General features: G+C 37.5%; 3 protein-coding genes across 7 annotated transcripts; 1 reads left to right on the top strand and 2 right to left on the bottom strand.

Moving 5' to 3' along the window:
* Positions 1–234: 234 nt before the first annotated feature.
* Positions 235–17,662, bottom strand: LOC131771294 (ribitol 5-phosphate transferase FKRP-like). 3 transcript variants are annotated; one of them, XM_066162257.1, is made up of 4 exons: positions 17,600–17,662; positions 2,652–3,662; positions 1,508–1,875; positions 235–1,066 (listed from the first exon to the last, which is right to left on the bottom strand). In XM_066162257.1, the coding sequence occupies exons 2-4, from the start codon at positions 3,581–3,583 to the stop codon at positions 555–557; spliced, it is 1,812 nt and encodes a 603-aa protein (XP_066018354.1). In that variant the 5' UTR covers positions 3,584–3,662; positions 17,600–17,662; the 3' UTR covers positions 235–554. The 3 variants fall into 3 exon arrangements, with proteins under 3 accessions (XP_066018354.1, XP_066018356.1, XP_066018355.1); XM_066162259.1 differs by having other exon boundaries at positions 2,652–3,218; positions 17,600–17,661; XM_066162258.1 differs by lacking the exon at positions 17,600–17,662 and having other exon boundaries at positions 2,652–3,218; positions 3,422–3,553.
* On the top strand, positions 12,085–14,337 carry LOC131799104 (uncharacterized). Of its 3 annotated transcripts, none has more exons than XM_059116772.2 (3): positions 12,085–12,236; positions 12,406–12,444; positions 13,394–14,337. In XM_059116772.2, exons 2-3 carry the CDS (start codon positions 12,419–12,421, stop codon positions 14,037–14,039), a joined length of 672 nt encoding a protein of 223 aa, XP_058972755.1. In that variant the 5' UTR covers positions 12,085–12,236; positions 12,406–12,418; the 3' UTR covers positions 14,040–14,337. The 3 variants fall into 3 exon arrangements, with proteins under 3 accessions (XP_058972755.1, XP_066018358.1, XP_066018359.1); XM_066162261.1 differs by having other exon boundaries at positions 13,399–14,337; XM_066162262.1 differs by lacking the exon at positions 12,406–12,444.
* LOC131773399 (uncharacterized) lies at positions 14,363–16,104 on the bottom strand. The gene is made up of 2 exons (XM_059089381.2): positions 15,268–16,104; positions 14,363–14,975 (listed from the first exon to the last, which is right to left on the bottom strand). Exons 1-2 carry the CDS (start codon positions 15,929–15,931, stop codon positions 14,563–14,565), a joined length of 1,077 nt encoding a protein of 358 aa, XP_058945364.2. The 5' UTR covers positions 15,932–16,104; the 3' UTR covers positions 14,363–14,562.
* Positions 17,663–18,204: the final 542 nt, after the last annotated feature.

Genomic DNA, 18,204 nt, shown 5'->3' on the forward strand with positions numbered 1-18,204 from the left:
TCGCATCACTTGTCTGCTTGATATTATGTTGATATCAAAAGAAGAAATTCTGTCTTGGTCACTCGTAATTAATCAGTAAATACTGCATAAAGACATCAATGAGTTATCACACACTCATTGATTTCACATTGATGTCGATGATTATTTGTTAGCTGCACATAGTAAAAAGGTACATCAATCCCAAAATAAAGTAACAGGTATAAATGTATATAAGGAGATAAACACCTTTCATGCTAATTTTATATTTTAAGAACACAACAACTAAAAATTCCACAAGTTCACTGACATGTTAATTGAATACTCAGCAAAGAGAATGTGGAGGCAACAAGCCCTCCTCCATGTCCTTGTTTGTCTATCTTCTATCTTACTCAACCTTTATTTACTACAAATCATGTTGGGCCCCTTATCTAACCCTTGTAATATTCCTAAACAATTTGTGCAAACGACACCCTACTTCTTAGCTTTTTAAAGATCATTTCCATAAACAGCTACCTTGATGCATTTCATAAAATTTGCCGCTGTTTGCTCATTCCATGTCCTTGCTGTGAAAAAAATTAAGTCATGAAGTAGTCACTAAATTGAAGATCGCCATCAGTGCGGAACTGGTCTAGACACCCCGTGTGTCCAGGCCTGGAACATTTGATCCAGACACCCGATTTGTACAGCGCATCCCCATTTGCGTTTCCTACAACTGCCCAATGCTCTACATGATGATACATGTTGGGTCCATATCGATTACGAGAGGAAAGTCCTGGATTGCGCGTGGCAGTAACCCACTGACCAGCAAACATCACTTTAGTTGGCTGCTGACCATCAGCTACAAGCATCTCGGACTCAAGTCTAGGTCTACCGTAAAAGTCAACACCCCAGCCATTTCCATAGATTACAAAAATGCCGGATGTCTTTCGTCCATCTGTGCAGCATTCAGTTCCTTTTCTATCATCAAATTTATAGCCTGCTGCTTCGAATCTTGGACGAAGCTTTTGAATTGCTGTGTAGTTCTCCGAAAGAAAATAGATGTCAGCATCGCGCTCCCATGGCAAAACCTTTTTGAATTTAACAGCTCCTAAAACAGAAGCAAACAAAAGTTAAGTAATAGGAGATGATGCCATGAAAATGATGTCAATTTTGTTCAACCACCATGATGGTGGTGGTCATGACCATAACAATGGTGTCTCCTTGACCTCCTTCATTTCATTGCATGATGTTTGTTTCACATCAATTTATTTTTATTTAGCTTGATAATTGATATTACACAACAGCCTTAAAACAACCGCTACTCACACTCAAAGAAATTTCCTTTCTTTGCAACAAAAAGGTATTTCTACACTATACCGGTACACAAAATTATCGAATATGTGGGAGTGACCAAGGTCAAATTATCTTCTTCTGAATTTTTTTGTCTGTTCCATTCTGAAGACAAACCTGTTTGAATCCCAAAAGGGGGAAAACAGACTCAATTTGAACTGCACCTCCCTATTACAAAATAGGCACAAGAGTACATTACCTAATAGAGTTCCTGCATTAAGTTGACAGTAAACCCCAGCATTTTCACATTCCTTCATGATAAACTTGACTATGTCAGCAAGATTCTCCAAGTCACAAGGAGGAACAGCGAGTCCTGTGGCTGGTATACCACAGGACGATTTACTATCACGGGCATGCCCTCCTCTTCGGCACCCATACCAACGCACTTGCCCATTAGACTCCACCCATTTCTTCACATCCCATTTCTGGGCCAAGGCATCATATTTTTCATCTGGAACTTCTCGCTCATATATATCGAACATGACATCCGGACAGCTGGCAACAACTTTCTCTGGATGTTTGAGTTTTAATCGCCAGAATATGTCTTGAAAGGCACCGAAATGTAATCTGGAAAACAAGAAATAGTAGTCGAATTATTGAGCTTATCAAACCAGATTGACAGTTTTCATTAACGGTCCACAAAATAGCAGAGGGTGGAGGTAGAAGTCAAATACACCATGAAAACTTTCTGTAAGCATTTTTAAGAAGACTCCTTAGAATTCTACTCTAAGGTGGTACACCATCTTAAATGAAGCTACCCAAAACATTTTGACCACCTTCCATCCCTGTGAACAAAAACAACCAGTGAATATGAAAGTGATCTTCGCAGTAATGAACACTACTTGAGCAGTAGTGAAAGTAAGGCATGAAAAAAGTGAGGCCTGTACAGGATTTGAACCCATCACCTCTGCGATACCGGTGCAGTGCTCTACCAACTGAGCTAACAAGCCAACTGGGAACTGGTCATTATGTTGGTTCCAAATAAACCCATGAAGTGATGAGTAAATGACTGTGAAGATATGAAAATCATACATGTGAACTGCGAATGAAAACGATTTGTTAGTTCAGTTGGAAGAGTAGGTTCAAATCCCGTACAATCCTGAATTTTTCTCAGGTTTTGTTTTCACTACCACTCAAGTAGTGTTCACTACTGCGAAGACCACTTTCATTTTCACGTCTTTATCTGTAGTTCACATATATGATTTTCATATATTCACAGTAATTAAAAAACAACCAAACAACTCAGGAACCACCCTTTCTGACCCAAAACTGTTCTCCTTTCCGTTTCTCCTCTTCTCCCAATAAAACTTAAATCTTTATACTGCATCGTAGTTTATACTTACTTTTCATCGATTCCAAGATCCTGAAGTTCTTTGGTTTTTGCCACAAATGGACCAAGCAGTACATCACATCTTATACAATCATTAAACGAGTAGTGATAGCCGTCTTCAAAATATGCAGTCCAATTTCTGAATTGCACTTGACGACAGCTATTGTCCCACTCCCCCCGTTGATTCTTTTGGCTTCCTCCTGCAATCATGACATTCCTGTTCTCACTTAGTACCCGTACAAGGCGTTCAAGATTAACATCATCCGTGAAGTAAGTGATATCCGGTGCAAACAATGTATAGGGTGTGGCCACCATCTTGAGTAACTTGGACCATGTTTCTCCATGTGTAAGGTCATCAAATGCCATGAACGTTAGATTTAAACCTTCGTCTCTTAGCCTCTTGAACTTTAATGTTTTGTTTGACACAAATATTACAGGAACGCTTGGATAATGTGTGGCAATTCCTTCAAACACTTTTCTCAGCTTTTCAGGTGATAGTTCCTTTGGTGATGTCATAATCATAGTCACAAGTTCATCAATTGGAACAAAGTCTGTGCAATTTTCTCCCTCGAAACCTTTCCTATAAAAAAATGGGAATCCATAATTAGAATCCTTTCCCATGAATTTCTCGGGACAAACCTCTCTCTTCTTAACATAAGTTTCTGATGAGGAATCGCTGGAAACGGTGTCCTTTTGCAGTGGTTGTCGATCCACAGATTTTATTAGTTGCTTTAAAAGCTCAATATTTCGTTCAACTTTGTAGAACTGCAATGGAAAACGTACCAAGCTGCGTTGTGTCTCGGAAAGGTCTTTTGCTAGACGTCTTAAATCACTAGCCAGTGCTTGTGAACGACTCCTAGTTGTAATGTGAAGATACGATGAGAAAAAGTTCACTAAGGTGAGGGTTATGATGACAACTGCCACAAAGACCCGCAGTTTTCTCATGGCGCTGGCAATTAAAATGTTGATGCACAAGACTGTTTTTTTGTGGGCTTTGTCGTGGCCTGTATTACACGTTCAAATTCTGTTAAAAAGAAAAGAAAGCGTACTCAATTGTTGGGACATCTCACAGTGCTGGGCGGGATTGGATTTAGTCTCAATCAATGGAATTCGTGCGACAACTGTTGGACTGAAGGCTTTTCAAGGTCCTGGTGCAGACTATACAGACCATGTAGACCGTGCAGAGCGTGCAGAGCGATCTTTGTTCTCTGGAGAATTTCGACTGTTACAGCTCACGAGACACTGACACTAGTATTATGTGGTTTTTCAGCCTAAGAAAAAATACGTTTTCCCACCTATAAATTTTATTTACGTCTCGGTGGACGTTAAACGGAAGTCAAAAAACTTTGCTGGAATTGGTTTTTGACTGGATGATAAGCAGAAATAAACAACAAACGAATGCCTTCTTGAATGCCGCAACATTGCTGGTGCATGATGCGTTGCGTGCCTTGTTTTTTCTCCAGAACTGTGAGTCAACCAGTACAACTCAAGTCTGAACCAGATTAAAGCACTTCTTTTCGCTTCTACAGTGTAAAACAAAACTGAAGGCTTCTATTGCGACTCGAAATATAAGAAAAAACCTTGAATCACTTTCCGGCCAAACATTCTGCAAGTTTGGGAGAGTCACTGATGTTTGTCAAATGCAAACTTCAAATACTGTAGACAACCTTAATCTAGGAAAAGCGTTTTGCCTCTTTCTTGATTAAATAATACACTTACGAACTAAAGAGGAGCTGAGGGGAAGTGCACTTATAATTTGTTGTTTATTCTCCATCTGATGGTAATTTATCGTAGCCGACGTCGACCTTTCAAACGCATCAAATTATTTCGTCATAACCCAAGTTCTAAACAGCGATAAATGCAAACCAACAGTACCACTTTTTGTTCTATATTTTCGATTTCTGGTAAAATGAAAAAAAAATACTCATGAAACCCCAGGTCACGTCTGCTGTTCACTTGGAAATTTTCCCATTAATTTTCATTTCACACACACTCAGTACATGCATTGCGATAGAATCGGAGACTAGGTTGGACACAACTGACATGCCCAGTTCCTTACTAGCTATCAATCAGTCTTCTACTCCGATTCGAAAAGCTTATCTCCTAGTTAGTTCGATTTTAACTTGCAGCACTTTCTTTACTGTAAAGCTTTTTGGGCTGTCTCTTGAAGACCCAGGTAATCATTTGCTTTGTTCACACAACCCATTCCTTACCTCTAACTCAGAGTCACAGACCACACAAATTACATTTGCAATAAATCTTGCCGCGTGACCAATCTTTATGTGCTCGAGAAACTTAAGCCCGCGATTTGCTAGGTAACGTAAGCTCGAAATAACCTCGTAAAATTTCGTCAACTCATAGGGTGTCCAAAAATTGGAAACAGTTCAAACGTTACCAAAAGAGTAAGAAAAAGGTGTATACACATTAATCATATATAAATCACAGTTTAAGAAAAAAAGGCAGACAAAAACTTGCAGTCTGCACGGTCTGCACGGTCTGCATGGTCTACATGGTCTGCACAGTCTGCGTTTTATCATGACCGCTGTGCCGGTCACAAAATAGGTACTTCAGATGGGCGTTGTGCGCATGCCCACTATGTTACGTCTGGAAAAGGAGCGCAAAGGAAAGGAAGAGGCTCAGAAGCATCTTACTCCACAAAAAGAGGAAGCACTAAAAATGGTGCCTAGAAACAAATGTTTGCTAAAGAAAGGAGAAAAGCAAAAGCAGAGCGAAACAGAGAGAAAAGCAAAGAGAAACAGCTGTAAAGGCAAGAAACAGTTCAGCAAGACGACATGGAAGTTGGAGAAGCAACTCTGAAGGATGCAAATGAAAAATTTCAGGGTGCTTTAAAGAATATAGCGCCCAGTGCAAGTTTTACAGATCCATAACACATCACAACTTCTCCTCTCTATCTTAACTACTTGTGCTGTAATGCTGAAAACTCACGCCAAGAGTCGCACTTCAACCAATGATATCGCATAAACACCCTCCGTAATGAATTAAACAAGACTCGCAAATTAAATCAAAGTTTTTCTCAAAAAAAAGTGAACAAGCCTCCAAAAAATGCATTTGGAGGGGTGCTTTGGCACAATCGCGTAAAAATGAGCATAATTTTCACCAGTCACAACCCAAATTATGTTCGTGACATGTCTCAGCGTGCCTCTTAATTTTTTCTTGTTAATTCTTATCTTTTTAAGTATTTTATTTAAAATGATATCAACTGAATGTTAATCAAGACAAAGGATAAGTTCTACAATCAATTTTTGTTTTCCATGGCTGATATTTGTAATTCCTTCTGATCTTGAGCATTTGTTGTATCTTGCTTGTCTCTTTTTTTGTCAATAATGGTGTCAAAGTACAATTGTGAGCGTTTTTTATCGCCTTTTATTGTTATTTCTTGTCTTAGTTAGCCATTCTTTCTTTCAGTTCTTTTTCATTTTCTATTTTTAAATTGTTTTACATTGTTTCCGACCTTTTTACGAGTTTTTAATGGATTGTAACGAACGTTTAAGAGCTTTTTGTCGTATTTCTGAGCGTATTCTTCAGTGTGAGAACCTTCAACATTTTCAAGACTCTTTTTATTACATGATGGAGTGAAATAATTAATTCGATTGATGGATTCCTGTTTTTGTCTTTGAAAATGTGGTTAATTTTGTTTGACAAGTGCCATTTGAATCGTGTTTCAATGTATTCAAAAGTTTTTGTTTTGGAGCACATCTCTTGTATTGTTTGAGATTCCAAATAGTTGTAATGGATCTGGCTATCTCCCTCAACAGGCAAGTGCTTTCATTGTATTCAAGAGTTTTTGTTTTGGAACACATCTCTTGCACTGTTTGGGGTTCCAAGTAGTTGTAATGGATCTGACCATCTCCCTCAACAGGCAAGTGCTTGCAATGTATTCAATGTATTCCTTTTTGTTTTGTTTTTTATCAATATCATAGTTTGGAATCTTCATAATATATGAGTACGTTAAAATAACAGTCATTTTCTACACATCTTTTGGAATAACTGTCAATAGACACCTAGTTATGTTATCTTAATATATGTGGACATAAACACACTAAGAAAGAATGCTGAAAGGCGTATTAAAGCTGATTCTCTGAGACAAGATATCAAAAGAAATCAAGAACTATCGTAATGGAAGATAAGTGATGTAATATGAAACCAGAGAATCGCTTAAACCAGTTATAGACTCACACAAGGAGGTGCAATGACTTGCAACCAAGAAATGAGGTTTGGCAGATACTCGATGAGTTCTTGAACTTGTCAGTGATAACTAAAACATAAACATGACGCATACATCAAGCAACATTTCATGTAAGCTAATGCTATATGAATATACCAATATTTTTTAATTCAGTAAATGGTGTAAGAAACTTTAAAAGCCATGATTTCGCTATCACTTTCACCCCACAATTGACGCTCGACAAAAACAAAAATTATTATCTTGCCGTCGACTCTGTCAACATGAGTACATACATTGAATACAGTCATGACATTGGAACTACTCAGGCAACCGTGATATTCAATGGGAACTTTTCATATGGTGATATCAGCGGCTTCGTACAACAGTCACTTGAATCAAACAAGCATTTAAAAGCAGGAATTGAGGTGAAAATGGTTCCATCGTCGGTTAGAGTATTGAGAACTCTTGAAACAAATTATAAAGTGGATTTGCAAACTGGAGAATTTGCAGATCGATAACTGACAAAAAAGTTGACCTGGATAACTTGCTTACCCAGACTTTAAAATCAAGATTACAAGTAACAGATTACGACAATAACCATGACGTCGTGAATAAAAATATGTGGACTCAAAAACCTCCTCTCTCCATCTATCAAAAGGTCACGATATGAAAGGAATCAAAATTTATAATCTCGCTGACCCAGTAAATATAACAGGCGGTTCAATCAAACGGTATATTGATACAAAAACGAACAATCTTTTTGAGAATTGCTGGTTCCAAAGCAATGACTGGCAATCTCAATATGAATAGAAGGAGTATCATAAGTCTCAAAGAGCCTCAATCACACGAAAGCACTTATACTGCTAACATTAATTATGTCAATAAAACGATCTCTGATAATGCGAACGTCAGACCAATTATGAGAAGTACGTCAGATTACGTCAGATTAAATCATTCCATATCAAGTTACGATGATGCTAACATGTTTCAATATCTCATTGATAACCCTTCCTCTGAATTCAGTGATGAAGATGATATAAAGGGTGTTCAGGTTACTAATAAAGATTTTCATAAAGTCAAAACAGAGACATATGGGATGAAACTTCATCTTGATCCAAGCAAAGGGTTTTATAGCAGTCGTGTAGGTCTAAATATGTATCAACTACAAACTAGCGAATATACTGTTCTTTTTTAACTTTACTTTCCTTCAGCATCAATCGACCATTCAACAGTCCAAATATCAGCTGCCAGCAGTATTGAGACAGTTTCGAGAACATTAACTAAAACGTTTAATGATCACAGCCGAAGTATAATTCATCTTCGTAAATACAATAACGTGACTCTCAATTAACTAATGATTAATACGGTTTTAAAAATATAGATGGCATCAGTTCCACACAAGAAGCTACAAGACTTGCAAGTATTTGTTGTTGTTTATGGTGTTAAAGGGACAAAGTTTATGAACTACAAAATGGCGCTCTTGATTTTCAAACTCCCGTGAGGATGACAAAAGAGCTGATAATAGTTGATGCTGTAATGATTACAATTCAATTCAATACAACTAAGAGATACCATTGGAGTCTTAGATGGACTCCCTTACAGTGGTATTCTAGTCAAGAAACTTCAATTTTAGATATCATATATATATATGAAAAGAGCTAAAATGATTTTCGATTTTAATCATATAGACGGAAACATTGATAAAAATCAATTAATTGAAATAGAATCCCTACACCAATTTTATCATGAAAAACTTTGGCTATTCAGGAGAGCATACAAATATTTCAAACGATTGAATTTAGTGTGTAATTTGTCGTCAGTATCTGTTGTTTGTGGGACGATAGCAAGAGGTGTGACACTTTATTACACCCATTTTGAAATCACTGGTGGTCCCTGTAATCTGATTGGCTCTAATTGGTGCGATTTACTCACGAATCGCACCATTTTTTGCTTTAAATCGCATCATTTTCCCAGCCAATGAGGAGGCTACACTGAAAACAAAACAACCAATCAGATTTCAAGGCTTGTTTAAAGTGACCAATGTAATTACAGGTAAATGAAAGACAAAGAGTATCATGTAGCAAATTTTGCAACCTTTGTTTCCAAAACTCTTGTTTTTTCCCCCCCAAAATGGATAAATTTAATTTTAAACTAGCTCAGTAGTGCATCAATAAAATATTTGAACTGACCAAGTCCTGAACTTGGGCGATTTCAAAATGGATGTAATAAAGTGGTAATTGAACCTTGTGCTGTGCAATTTTGGTCCGAAATCATACTTTCAAATCGAACTCGTGCTGTGCGCTCGTTCGATTTTGAAATCACACGCATGATTTCAGCCCAAATTGCACTCCACTCAGTTCAATTACATTATAAATTCAATCGTATTAAGAACGATATCTGGAGCAGGTGTTTTACTGAAGACTTACCGTGAAATAAAAAGTTATAAGAAAAAAATCGAGCCATGTCGTTTTGCTTACACATCATATAAAAAAAATATTGGTTGATTTGCCATCATTTATACGGCGATCAGGATTCAGCTATGGGTTCCTGATGATATCGTCATCGATATGTGTCCTTTAGTTGACAAATGAGATAAGGAGTATTCACAAAAATTTATCTCCAAATAATTGTTTTGATATCATCCCCAATTTGTGTTTGAATCCCATTCCAATATTGCTAATGTTCTTTTTGATTTATAAATTGGTATGCTTTTGCAATTTAATCGTTCTGAAATTTGTTTTAAAATGAAATTAATATTGATCATTCTCTTTTGATTAACGTTGATCTGAGGTAGCACACTCTCAATCTTTTCAAAACTCTCTAATATCCTATATTTATCATTCGTAGATAGTTGTATATTATATCTTTTGTATTTATCAAAGAGTGTGTTTTGAACGTGATACTTTCGATGATAAAGGGACTTTTGGATTATCCTGTGTCTATCATCATAAAAATCAACAAATTCGTTAACAGTGTCATATCTATCAACCTGACCGCAATATAAACATACATATTTTCCATTATCGTTTTCAAGTTTCATATTTTACAACATTTTTCACTTATCACAGTATGTTTTTGAAATTGTTCACACAAAACGGACACATAATTTCGTCTAATGCGTTATGAATTTCAAAATTACAATTCATTATTTTATAATATTATAGGAAATTTTTTATACCGACAAACTTTACTGGTAATCCATATCCTAAAAAAATAGCAATCTGATGTCTCATTCCCTCGGGGAAGTCCCTGTTGTATTACATCATCAACTTCCCGTTTTTCTGAGAACGTCACGCCATGAAAAAATGAAAAGGCACCCTGAGACATGTGGAAAACATATTTTGAGTGACGATTACAGAAAAATGATGGCAGAAAAAACATCTTCTCACACTTCTATTTGGGTTGTGACTGGTGACAATTATGCTCATTTTTAGGCGATTGTGCCAAATTGAAATACAGCCTCACATACTTCTTGTCATTATTTGCGTTGTGACTGGTGAGAATTGTGCTCATTTTCACGCGATTGTGTCAAAGCACCCCCACCAAATGCATTTTTCGAGACTTGTTCACTTCTTGTTTCGAATATTTTTTTATTTAATCAGCGAGTCTACCCCCTAATATGCGTTTTTTTGTGTTTTGACTCTTGTTCACTATTGCTTGGAAAAAATGGCGTGTGTTTTCAGCATTAAAGTACCAGTAGTATATTATAAATATATGTTATTTGCCGGCTGGGAGGTCCGTATGGTGAAAAACTGTGACCGAGGTCTTGAAAATACTGCCCGAGGCCGTAGGCCGAGGATAGCATTTTCAAGACCGAGGTTTTTGACCATACGGACCGACCCTTAGCCGGTAAATAACATATTTATTGTTTTTAAACTTGACGAAATTCTTTCCGAAAGAACCCGAATGATTTATGGACGTAAATACGGCAAGATCTTCCATAAACTGAACAATTTTTGAGTGGGTAAATGGTAGTTAAAATAGAGGTGATGCAAATTTAAGAGAGATGCCTCAGCGAAACATTTTCATTTCCGTAACGATAAAGGTGATTTAAAAGGCTTCCAAACAAACTTTGAAACATTATTTTTACAAGTATCTGTCACAATCTGACACCTGTCAATTAGAGAGCGCGCAAGGAAAAGAAAAGCGTAGGAACATTTGAAAACAAACAGAACTAGTTTGGCAAGGACTGTCACGACAATGTTTTCTTCAAAATTAGTTAATGATCTAACGGAAAGTATTATTCACTCTCATCGACCATTCATTCATGTACGAAGATTTACCTCTGTTCATTAACGGCGAGGAAAGTAATTGTGAGTAAATTCAATTTTTTTATTTTGAAGTTGTGAGAGTTTGCTCGTTTGTTTGCTGTAATGGCGTGTTTAACTCTGATCTTTCCTTCACAAAAACTAAATTCGAACGGCACACTCCAACGAGACACAAGGGAATGTAATGTGGCCTTTTCTCAAAAAATTCCTTCAATTTCTGTTGCGCAATTTAAGGTACAAATGTCCAAATTGAACGGAATTGGAAAGACTCACCAGGAGCGTATATTTGTTGTAGAACTTAAATTAAAACTTCGCTCGCTCTTTCACTATGAACAAATTGCTCGAGAAAATTCAGATATTAAATGAATGAAAGTTCCATCGTTCACTTTAACTGTAACCAAAAACCTCACGTTTTAACTTTCTGGGTACTTTTTGTGAACGATTAAAATTAATTGCAGACGGTTTTTAGGCCGCTTGTCAAACAACGTAATGACACTATTGTTTATACAAATTCATTCTGAAACCAATATTTTTCTGTCAACTAAAGTGATTTGATATAGAGAAAAGAGAGGATTCATAAGTTATTTATCGGCTTGAGGTAGTGACCGACGTGTTTGCTTAAAAATACTGCCCAGCCGGAAAACGAGGTATATTTATGAAAAATGACAACGAAAGTTGGGATGTACTCGGCGACTCACGAAAGCGTTACCGTGGCCCGTGGGCAGAGATAGAAAAATACTGACCGGGTAAAGAACCAATCAGATTGCAAGATTCGTTACCGTGCCCTCTAAAAAAACAATAAAGATATTTATGGTAACCACACTTCCTAAATGATCCATGACCTAGAGATAATGTGCAAGCCTTTATAGAAAATTTTTTCTATGCCATTTCCTTTGATATGATTGGTCTAGACAAAACCAAAACAAATGGTGTGACCGAGAGGATTGGGACGTTACTTTTTTTGCTAGCTTTCTTGTGGCGGCCATTAGGGAACTTAAGCAATGGACGTTTTCGGGGCGACGGCGACTTAGACCGGAAGTTAAATCATGACCCGTGCATTACTGCGCATGATTTAGCCAACTTCCCAGCCGTCGCAGGGACGTCGGCGACGTGAAGAGCGGGTGTTTGCCGTTGTGGTGAAAACGTGAGTGTTAGCTTTCTGTTTTGGTCATTTTTGTGACCTCTAACAAATGCTATTTTTCGAAATCTTACTTTTGATTTCATTGTTAATATACAGGTGACTTTTTAGCTCGATTTAACTGTTCTTTTTTGCCTTAAATTCGTCCTAACTTGTGAGTTACTCTTCTTTCTAGCTAAACGCATATAATGGCCAACTCAACAAGCACAAAATCGTAAGTGAGAATAACAATTGAATCTGTCTGTAGATTTGTACAAAAATATTCAGCCAGGGTGTACTTTGAACTCATTTCTTTGACCGTTTCTATTTATTTTCAGCGGGAAAACAGTAGTTTACAGCGAATTGCGATAGTTCACTTCTCTACTAATACTGAAAGGTTTAGCTCTAAGTATAAACATGTAAACATGTTACAACTGCTTGGTCTCGCTAATTTCGCGAGAATGTTATTTTAATACAATTCAGTGAAAAGTTCATTTTTAAAAACCTTTGGAAAGCGAGTCATATTTTCTTGAGAAATCAGTGCCTCCAATAAACTGAACTTTTCTTTAAACGGACATTTATGATTTGAGGGAGCTTTCCAAAGTACACAGCTGGATATTGAATTGTCTTTTTATGACAAATGTTTTTTTTTTACGGTCGAACCAGCCCAAGACTCCATGAATGGATCGATTATTTATATAAACGTTCTAGCTTTCGTTAGTCAGATTTCGAAATTCAGTATTCATGCATGCGTAATAAACAGCTAATTTGTGTCAAATTAAGAATTCGATATTACTGCATCTGTTGGAACTTTCTCCATTCAAAAGTTTGAAAGATTTTTCAATCTAACGAAATTCTGAGATGCTGTAGTTTCTAAAATTCATTGCTAATTACGCATGCAGGAATGCTGAATTTTAATTCTTATAACACAAAAATATGCAAATGATCTAGCCATAAATGGTTGCTATGGGTTTATTCTTGTCCTCGTTCAACTGAAAAATAGCTTTTCATGTCTAGTGTTAGAACTTTTACAATAATTGTTGTAAGGTAAAATTTGTATGTCTCATGGACAACCAGACAATCGCACCAGAATTTTAAATTAGCCTGTTTCTGTTCTCTGTTGCATGTGCAGCTATCAATCACAAATAAACAAAACAATCTTTTTTTGTCTTAATGTTACCTAGAACAGTGATGGAATGGACAAAGCAGCATGACAAGGCTCTTCTGGGTGAAATGACAATCAGTGATCTTTTTCAGTACAAGAAGGGCACTCCAGAAAGGGGTCAATTATGGGATTCTATTGCTGGTAATTTAAATGCAATGGATTACCCAAAGTTTAAAGTTGCAAAACGGTCATGTCGCGATCGTTGGACACTGTTACGCACAAAGTATAAAAGAAGGATGTCAGAAGAAATCCAAGCAACTGGAATAGATGCTGAGGTTGGAGAACTTGATGAGATCATTGAAGATCTTATTGGAAAAGAAGATGCTGCTATTGACAGTGATAAAGAAGGAAAGAAGAAAGCTGAAGCTGATAAAAAGGCAGCAGAAGAAATACGGATTAAGGCTATGGAACGGTTTGGAAACACCAGAAAAAGAGGTGGAGAGGATGGAGAGGAAGGAGCCAAAAAGAAAAAAAGGAGAAGTGGCAGTGATGCAGTAGAATTTCTCAGAGAAAAAGCAAAGTTAGAACATTCTCTGAGAGAGGAAGAGCTACAGTTAAGGAAAGATCAACAAAGCCAAACACTGTTGATATTACAGCAACAACAGCAGATGAATCAAGCATTGCTCACCCTCATGGAAAAAATGTTGCCTAAAGAGAGGAATTAACTGTTAATTACTGTAACTTAATTTGTTGTTGTTAGCCAATGGTGTCTTTTTGAATGGCACTTTGCAGAGAGAGATTTGAATTTATGTTCATTAACTTTCATAGGACAATGGCATTTATGAAAGAAATGTTTATATTTTCATGTTATAATCATTTGAATTTGCTTATTATGATAAATGCCTCTTGGAAACTTTGGTGGCTTCTCATTCATGCAGAAGCTGGTACGAAAAAAGACAAATAAGGCTTAAACATTTTGTTGTTAATTTATTGGTTAAAATTGTTGGACTGTACATGTTGAATATATGTTTATAACAAGTGTCTGAAATTTTGTGCCTCACAAACTCTGCTACACCCAACAACCCTTGACCATGATAGGTTTATATGCATTTTTTTTTAAAATCAGCTGATTGGGAGGGGCTGCTCCTCAGATTTCAAAAGGTAATGTCCAAGTTATTGCATTCCATAACTGTTTCAAATTATAAAATTTCATAAGAAGATAAAGTTCTCTTTTCTTCAACACATCAGCTATGCAAAATAGTCTTGCAGGGTGGGAGGCTCAAGGTCAAAAAATGTTGCAGTATTGTTACCATACAAGCAACTCAAAGCATTTTGCAGAAGTGCACAAACAATGTACATCTTTCCAATACTGCTCATTCCTATCTTGAGATTCTTTTTAAAATCCATGAACTTGAAATATTCTATGATATCTCCAAATAACCACTCTACAGACACCCTTACTGAACTCATTGAACTGTTGTATGCTTCCATCAAGGGAGTAAGGTGGGGGTTCCGGAATGGCCCCTGAAGATGGACTCTTAGGGGGTAAGCAGGGTCGCCATACAAACACATCGGTAGCCCTGTTGCTGAGTAGGCATAGGCTTCCAGGTTGTGAAGTAGCCCAGAATCATGCAACATCCCTGCATCATGCCTCCTACCCTCTAAAGTAAAGAAAAAAAAAGTAATAAACTTAAGGTACTTACTATATAGTTCAACCTATAGCTTCCTAATTTTAATATACAGCAACAGAAGTGATAGTAGTGATCTTTTGTTCTTACATTTGTTCCAAACTTCTAAGATCAAGCAGTACTTTTTATATACTGCCATATATAGGCAAATGACTTTTCATTAAATTTTAGCCATGTCCTTTAAAAACTGCATCGGGTTATTCAAATCAATGCTACCCCTATTTTTGCAAACAGTATTAAAGTAATATTGTTCAATGGCACTTACCCACAGGGCCAAACATATTGGCAATGAGCCCATTAGGTATGGCAACCGACTGAAACTTGAGAGCATGTACTCTCTTGTGCCCATTGTAAACGATTCTCTGCATATCTCCTGGTTTGGAGATCGGTCGTACGGTACCATCAATAAAGCCAAAACAGTTGTCTAGAGCTGCTCCTTTTTCTGTGATGACAGTGGCATATTGTTCAAGCAATCTGGGATTCAGTATAGTGTCATTCCACTGAGTGATTCGGTGGCCATGTGCATCATAGATAAAATCCATGACTCGGTTCGTGATCATGCACAGTTCAGGAACAGGTCTTCCAAAACGCGCGATCATATCGCTGTAACGACAAGGATAAGCTAACCGTTTTAGTAGCATACACAGTCCTTCCATTCCATCGCATATAGTCCTCTGTGGGCATTTGAAAGTGGGTGGAATCCCGAGTACTTCTCTTAGTGTAGGAAGATCTCTTTTCTCTACGCGAAATTCTGCTTTGCATTCGGCTTCATCTATGTTTTCGAGGTCGAACGGACCATAACTGTCCCAAGGAAAATCTGGGTTGCTTGACTGATTGTTTTCCCATAAAACGAGAAATTCATCATCGGAAAGTAAATTTTCAGCATAACACAGCAGTGTTAATTCTCTCGTTTCTTTAAAAGAAGTCATTTTTTTCTTTGGAAAGCCACTCCGTCGCCGTCTGAATGAACTTGCCGCTTAAACAGTTGAATTTGGCGGGAGGCAACGGCTACATCGGTCCCAGCTTCCCTCTGCCACTCCAGTCGCCGTCGCCCCGAAAACTTCCGTTGCTTAAGTTCTCTATTATGTGATGCGAAGGAGACGGCAGACCAGAATTCAAAATTTCAAGAGACATCATTGACTTATTTATTTCTGTATTACTGTACTACAAAGTCTCCAAATCTAATTTTCGACAGACATGTCATCTCTATTGGTACATGAACTTTGCTCGCAGTGTTTGGTTATCAAATTCTATCCGTTTCCAGTGAGACGTCTAAAAGAAGGTAGCAACCGATGAAATAACATATTAACTTCACTCTCATCTGCAATTTTCGCATAAATGTTAAGGGACATGTCTCGTATTAAAAGTAGTTCTGTAAGAGTTTCAGGGAACACTTCGAGGCGACCAGCTTTAACCGCCGTTTGTCTGTTTGCTCACAGACAGCCTGGGCTTCAGCAGTGGAATGACCCCATCTTGCGAAATAAGAGTCATAGCGAAACTACGAGAGTTTGTATGGGAATATTTACATATGTAAGTAAAAATACAGTCAAATTTTCAATAAAAATCTTCACCCTAATTCCCCAGTGCATCGCTTGTTAACTGACCGTTTACGAAGTTGAAAAAAAACCATTTTAGCGAGTTATCCTTTCATAGGTTTCCATTCCATTCATACTCCATTTTCGAACGCCCGCTCCAAGAAGCAAAAAATCCAAGCTCAAATTGACCGAGCGGCCTTAAATCCAACGCAGAATCCAAGCACATATACTGTAGTTTCATTTCAATTCTGCGTTAGTACTCTATAATGTAATTAGCAAGTAATAGTCGCATTTTACGAACATCTAACGGGCGTATTTTACGAACATTTACCGGTCGCATTTTATGAACATAAACAGTCGCGTTTTACGAACATTTAACGGTCGCATTTTACGAAAATTTATGGTAAAATGAAATAGCTCTGTTACATAGCGCCTTCGGCCCAGATTCTGATATTGATCCGTAGTTACTATGACATTATGTAAGTTTGCATGTATCTTGAAAAGGTTTTGAAGTTAGGTTCAGATATTTTCCAAGGAGGCATTTTCATGAGCCATAATCTAAGGTGGACGGTAAACGACTGGGTCACCAAAACGGATATTGTTGGCGTGTAATTATATAAAGATTTTGTAATAGAACTTCGCTGCCTTTCGTGATTGAAGAAGCTGAAAGTTGCCGAATTTACCAGAGTCGCTACGGTAGCCGAAAAAAACTCTTTCGTGCGGTCATAAAATTTTCGCGTGACTTTCATTTTCACACATGTATGTGCAACAACTCTTAACTCATGTCAACCGGATCTAAGTAAGCGCTGAGATCTCTTATAACAGGGTACAAATAGGGTGGTGAAATATAAAATAACGTGCTTAGTCGAAGGAAAATGCCTCGTGATTATTTGAACCTAGCAACAATTGTAATTCCTATCGAAAGAGCTAGACGGCCGTTTACAGCTTCGAGATCAATTCGCTCCGGTCGAAGTGATCGTAGGAAAGACAGATAGACATCCTATAGTTTGAGACTAAAACTAGAAAAGTTTACCGTTCAAGTTAAAACATCACTATTCTTACCTCAGAAAATTTCGCCGGAAAATAATCCTCTCTCGAACATTTAACCAGGAAGTTCACCGTTGCATCCATCCATCCAACCCGCGCATGCTTTTTTTCTTACCCACGTGTGCTCCTCTTAATTAACTGTCATTCTACTGCTCGCCCCAATCCCTTGAGAAATACCTCTACCATTTAAGGTTTCTTCAAACCTTCGCGGGTGGACCCTCGCGGGTGCCTTTTAGAGTGCGCGCGCTGTTTTACGGGTAACTAACATAAACTATAAATCAATGGAAATGTTATTGAATGGAAAATTCGATGAAATTATTATCTATTGTGATTTTTATTTTGAGAAGGAAGCCGATAAATTTAAGATAAACGAGACTTATCATATGTTGAAGTTTAATGGTAATTCTGATATCCTATGATAAAATCCTATTTCGTCTTCATTCGGTACAAGAGGATGCCATGAGAAGCTTAGACGCTATCGACATTGCTGATCTTAGCCGTATGCAGGACGGGTGTCATATAAGAACTTCGTAATGGGCCTTGCTCACCATAGAGTCTCTGTGGGTCAGTGGTAGAGCATCGGAGTATCGGAGCGTGGAATCCGAAGATCTGAGGTTCGA

This window comes from Pocillopora verrucosa, chromosome 2 (assembly GCF_036669915.1).
Source record: "Pocillopora verrucosa isolate sample1 chromosome 2, ASM3666991v2, whole genome shotgun sequence".
Lineage (NCBI taxonomy): Eukaryota > Metazoa > Cnidaria > Anthozoa > Scleractinia > Pocilloporidae > Pocillopora > Pocillopora verrucosa.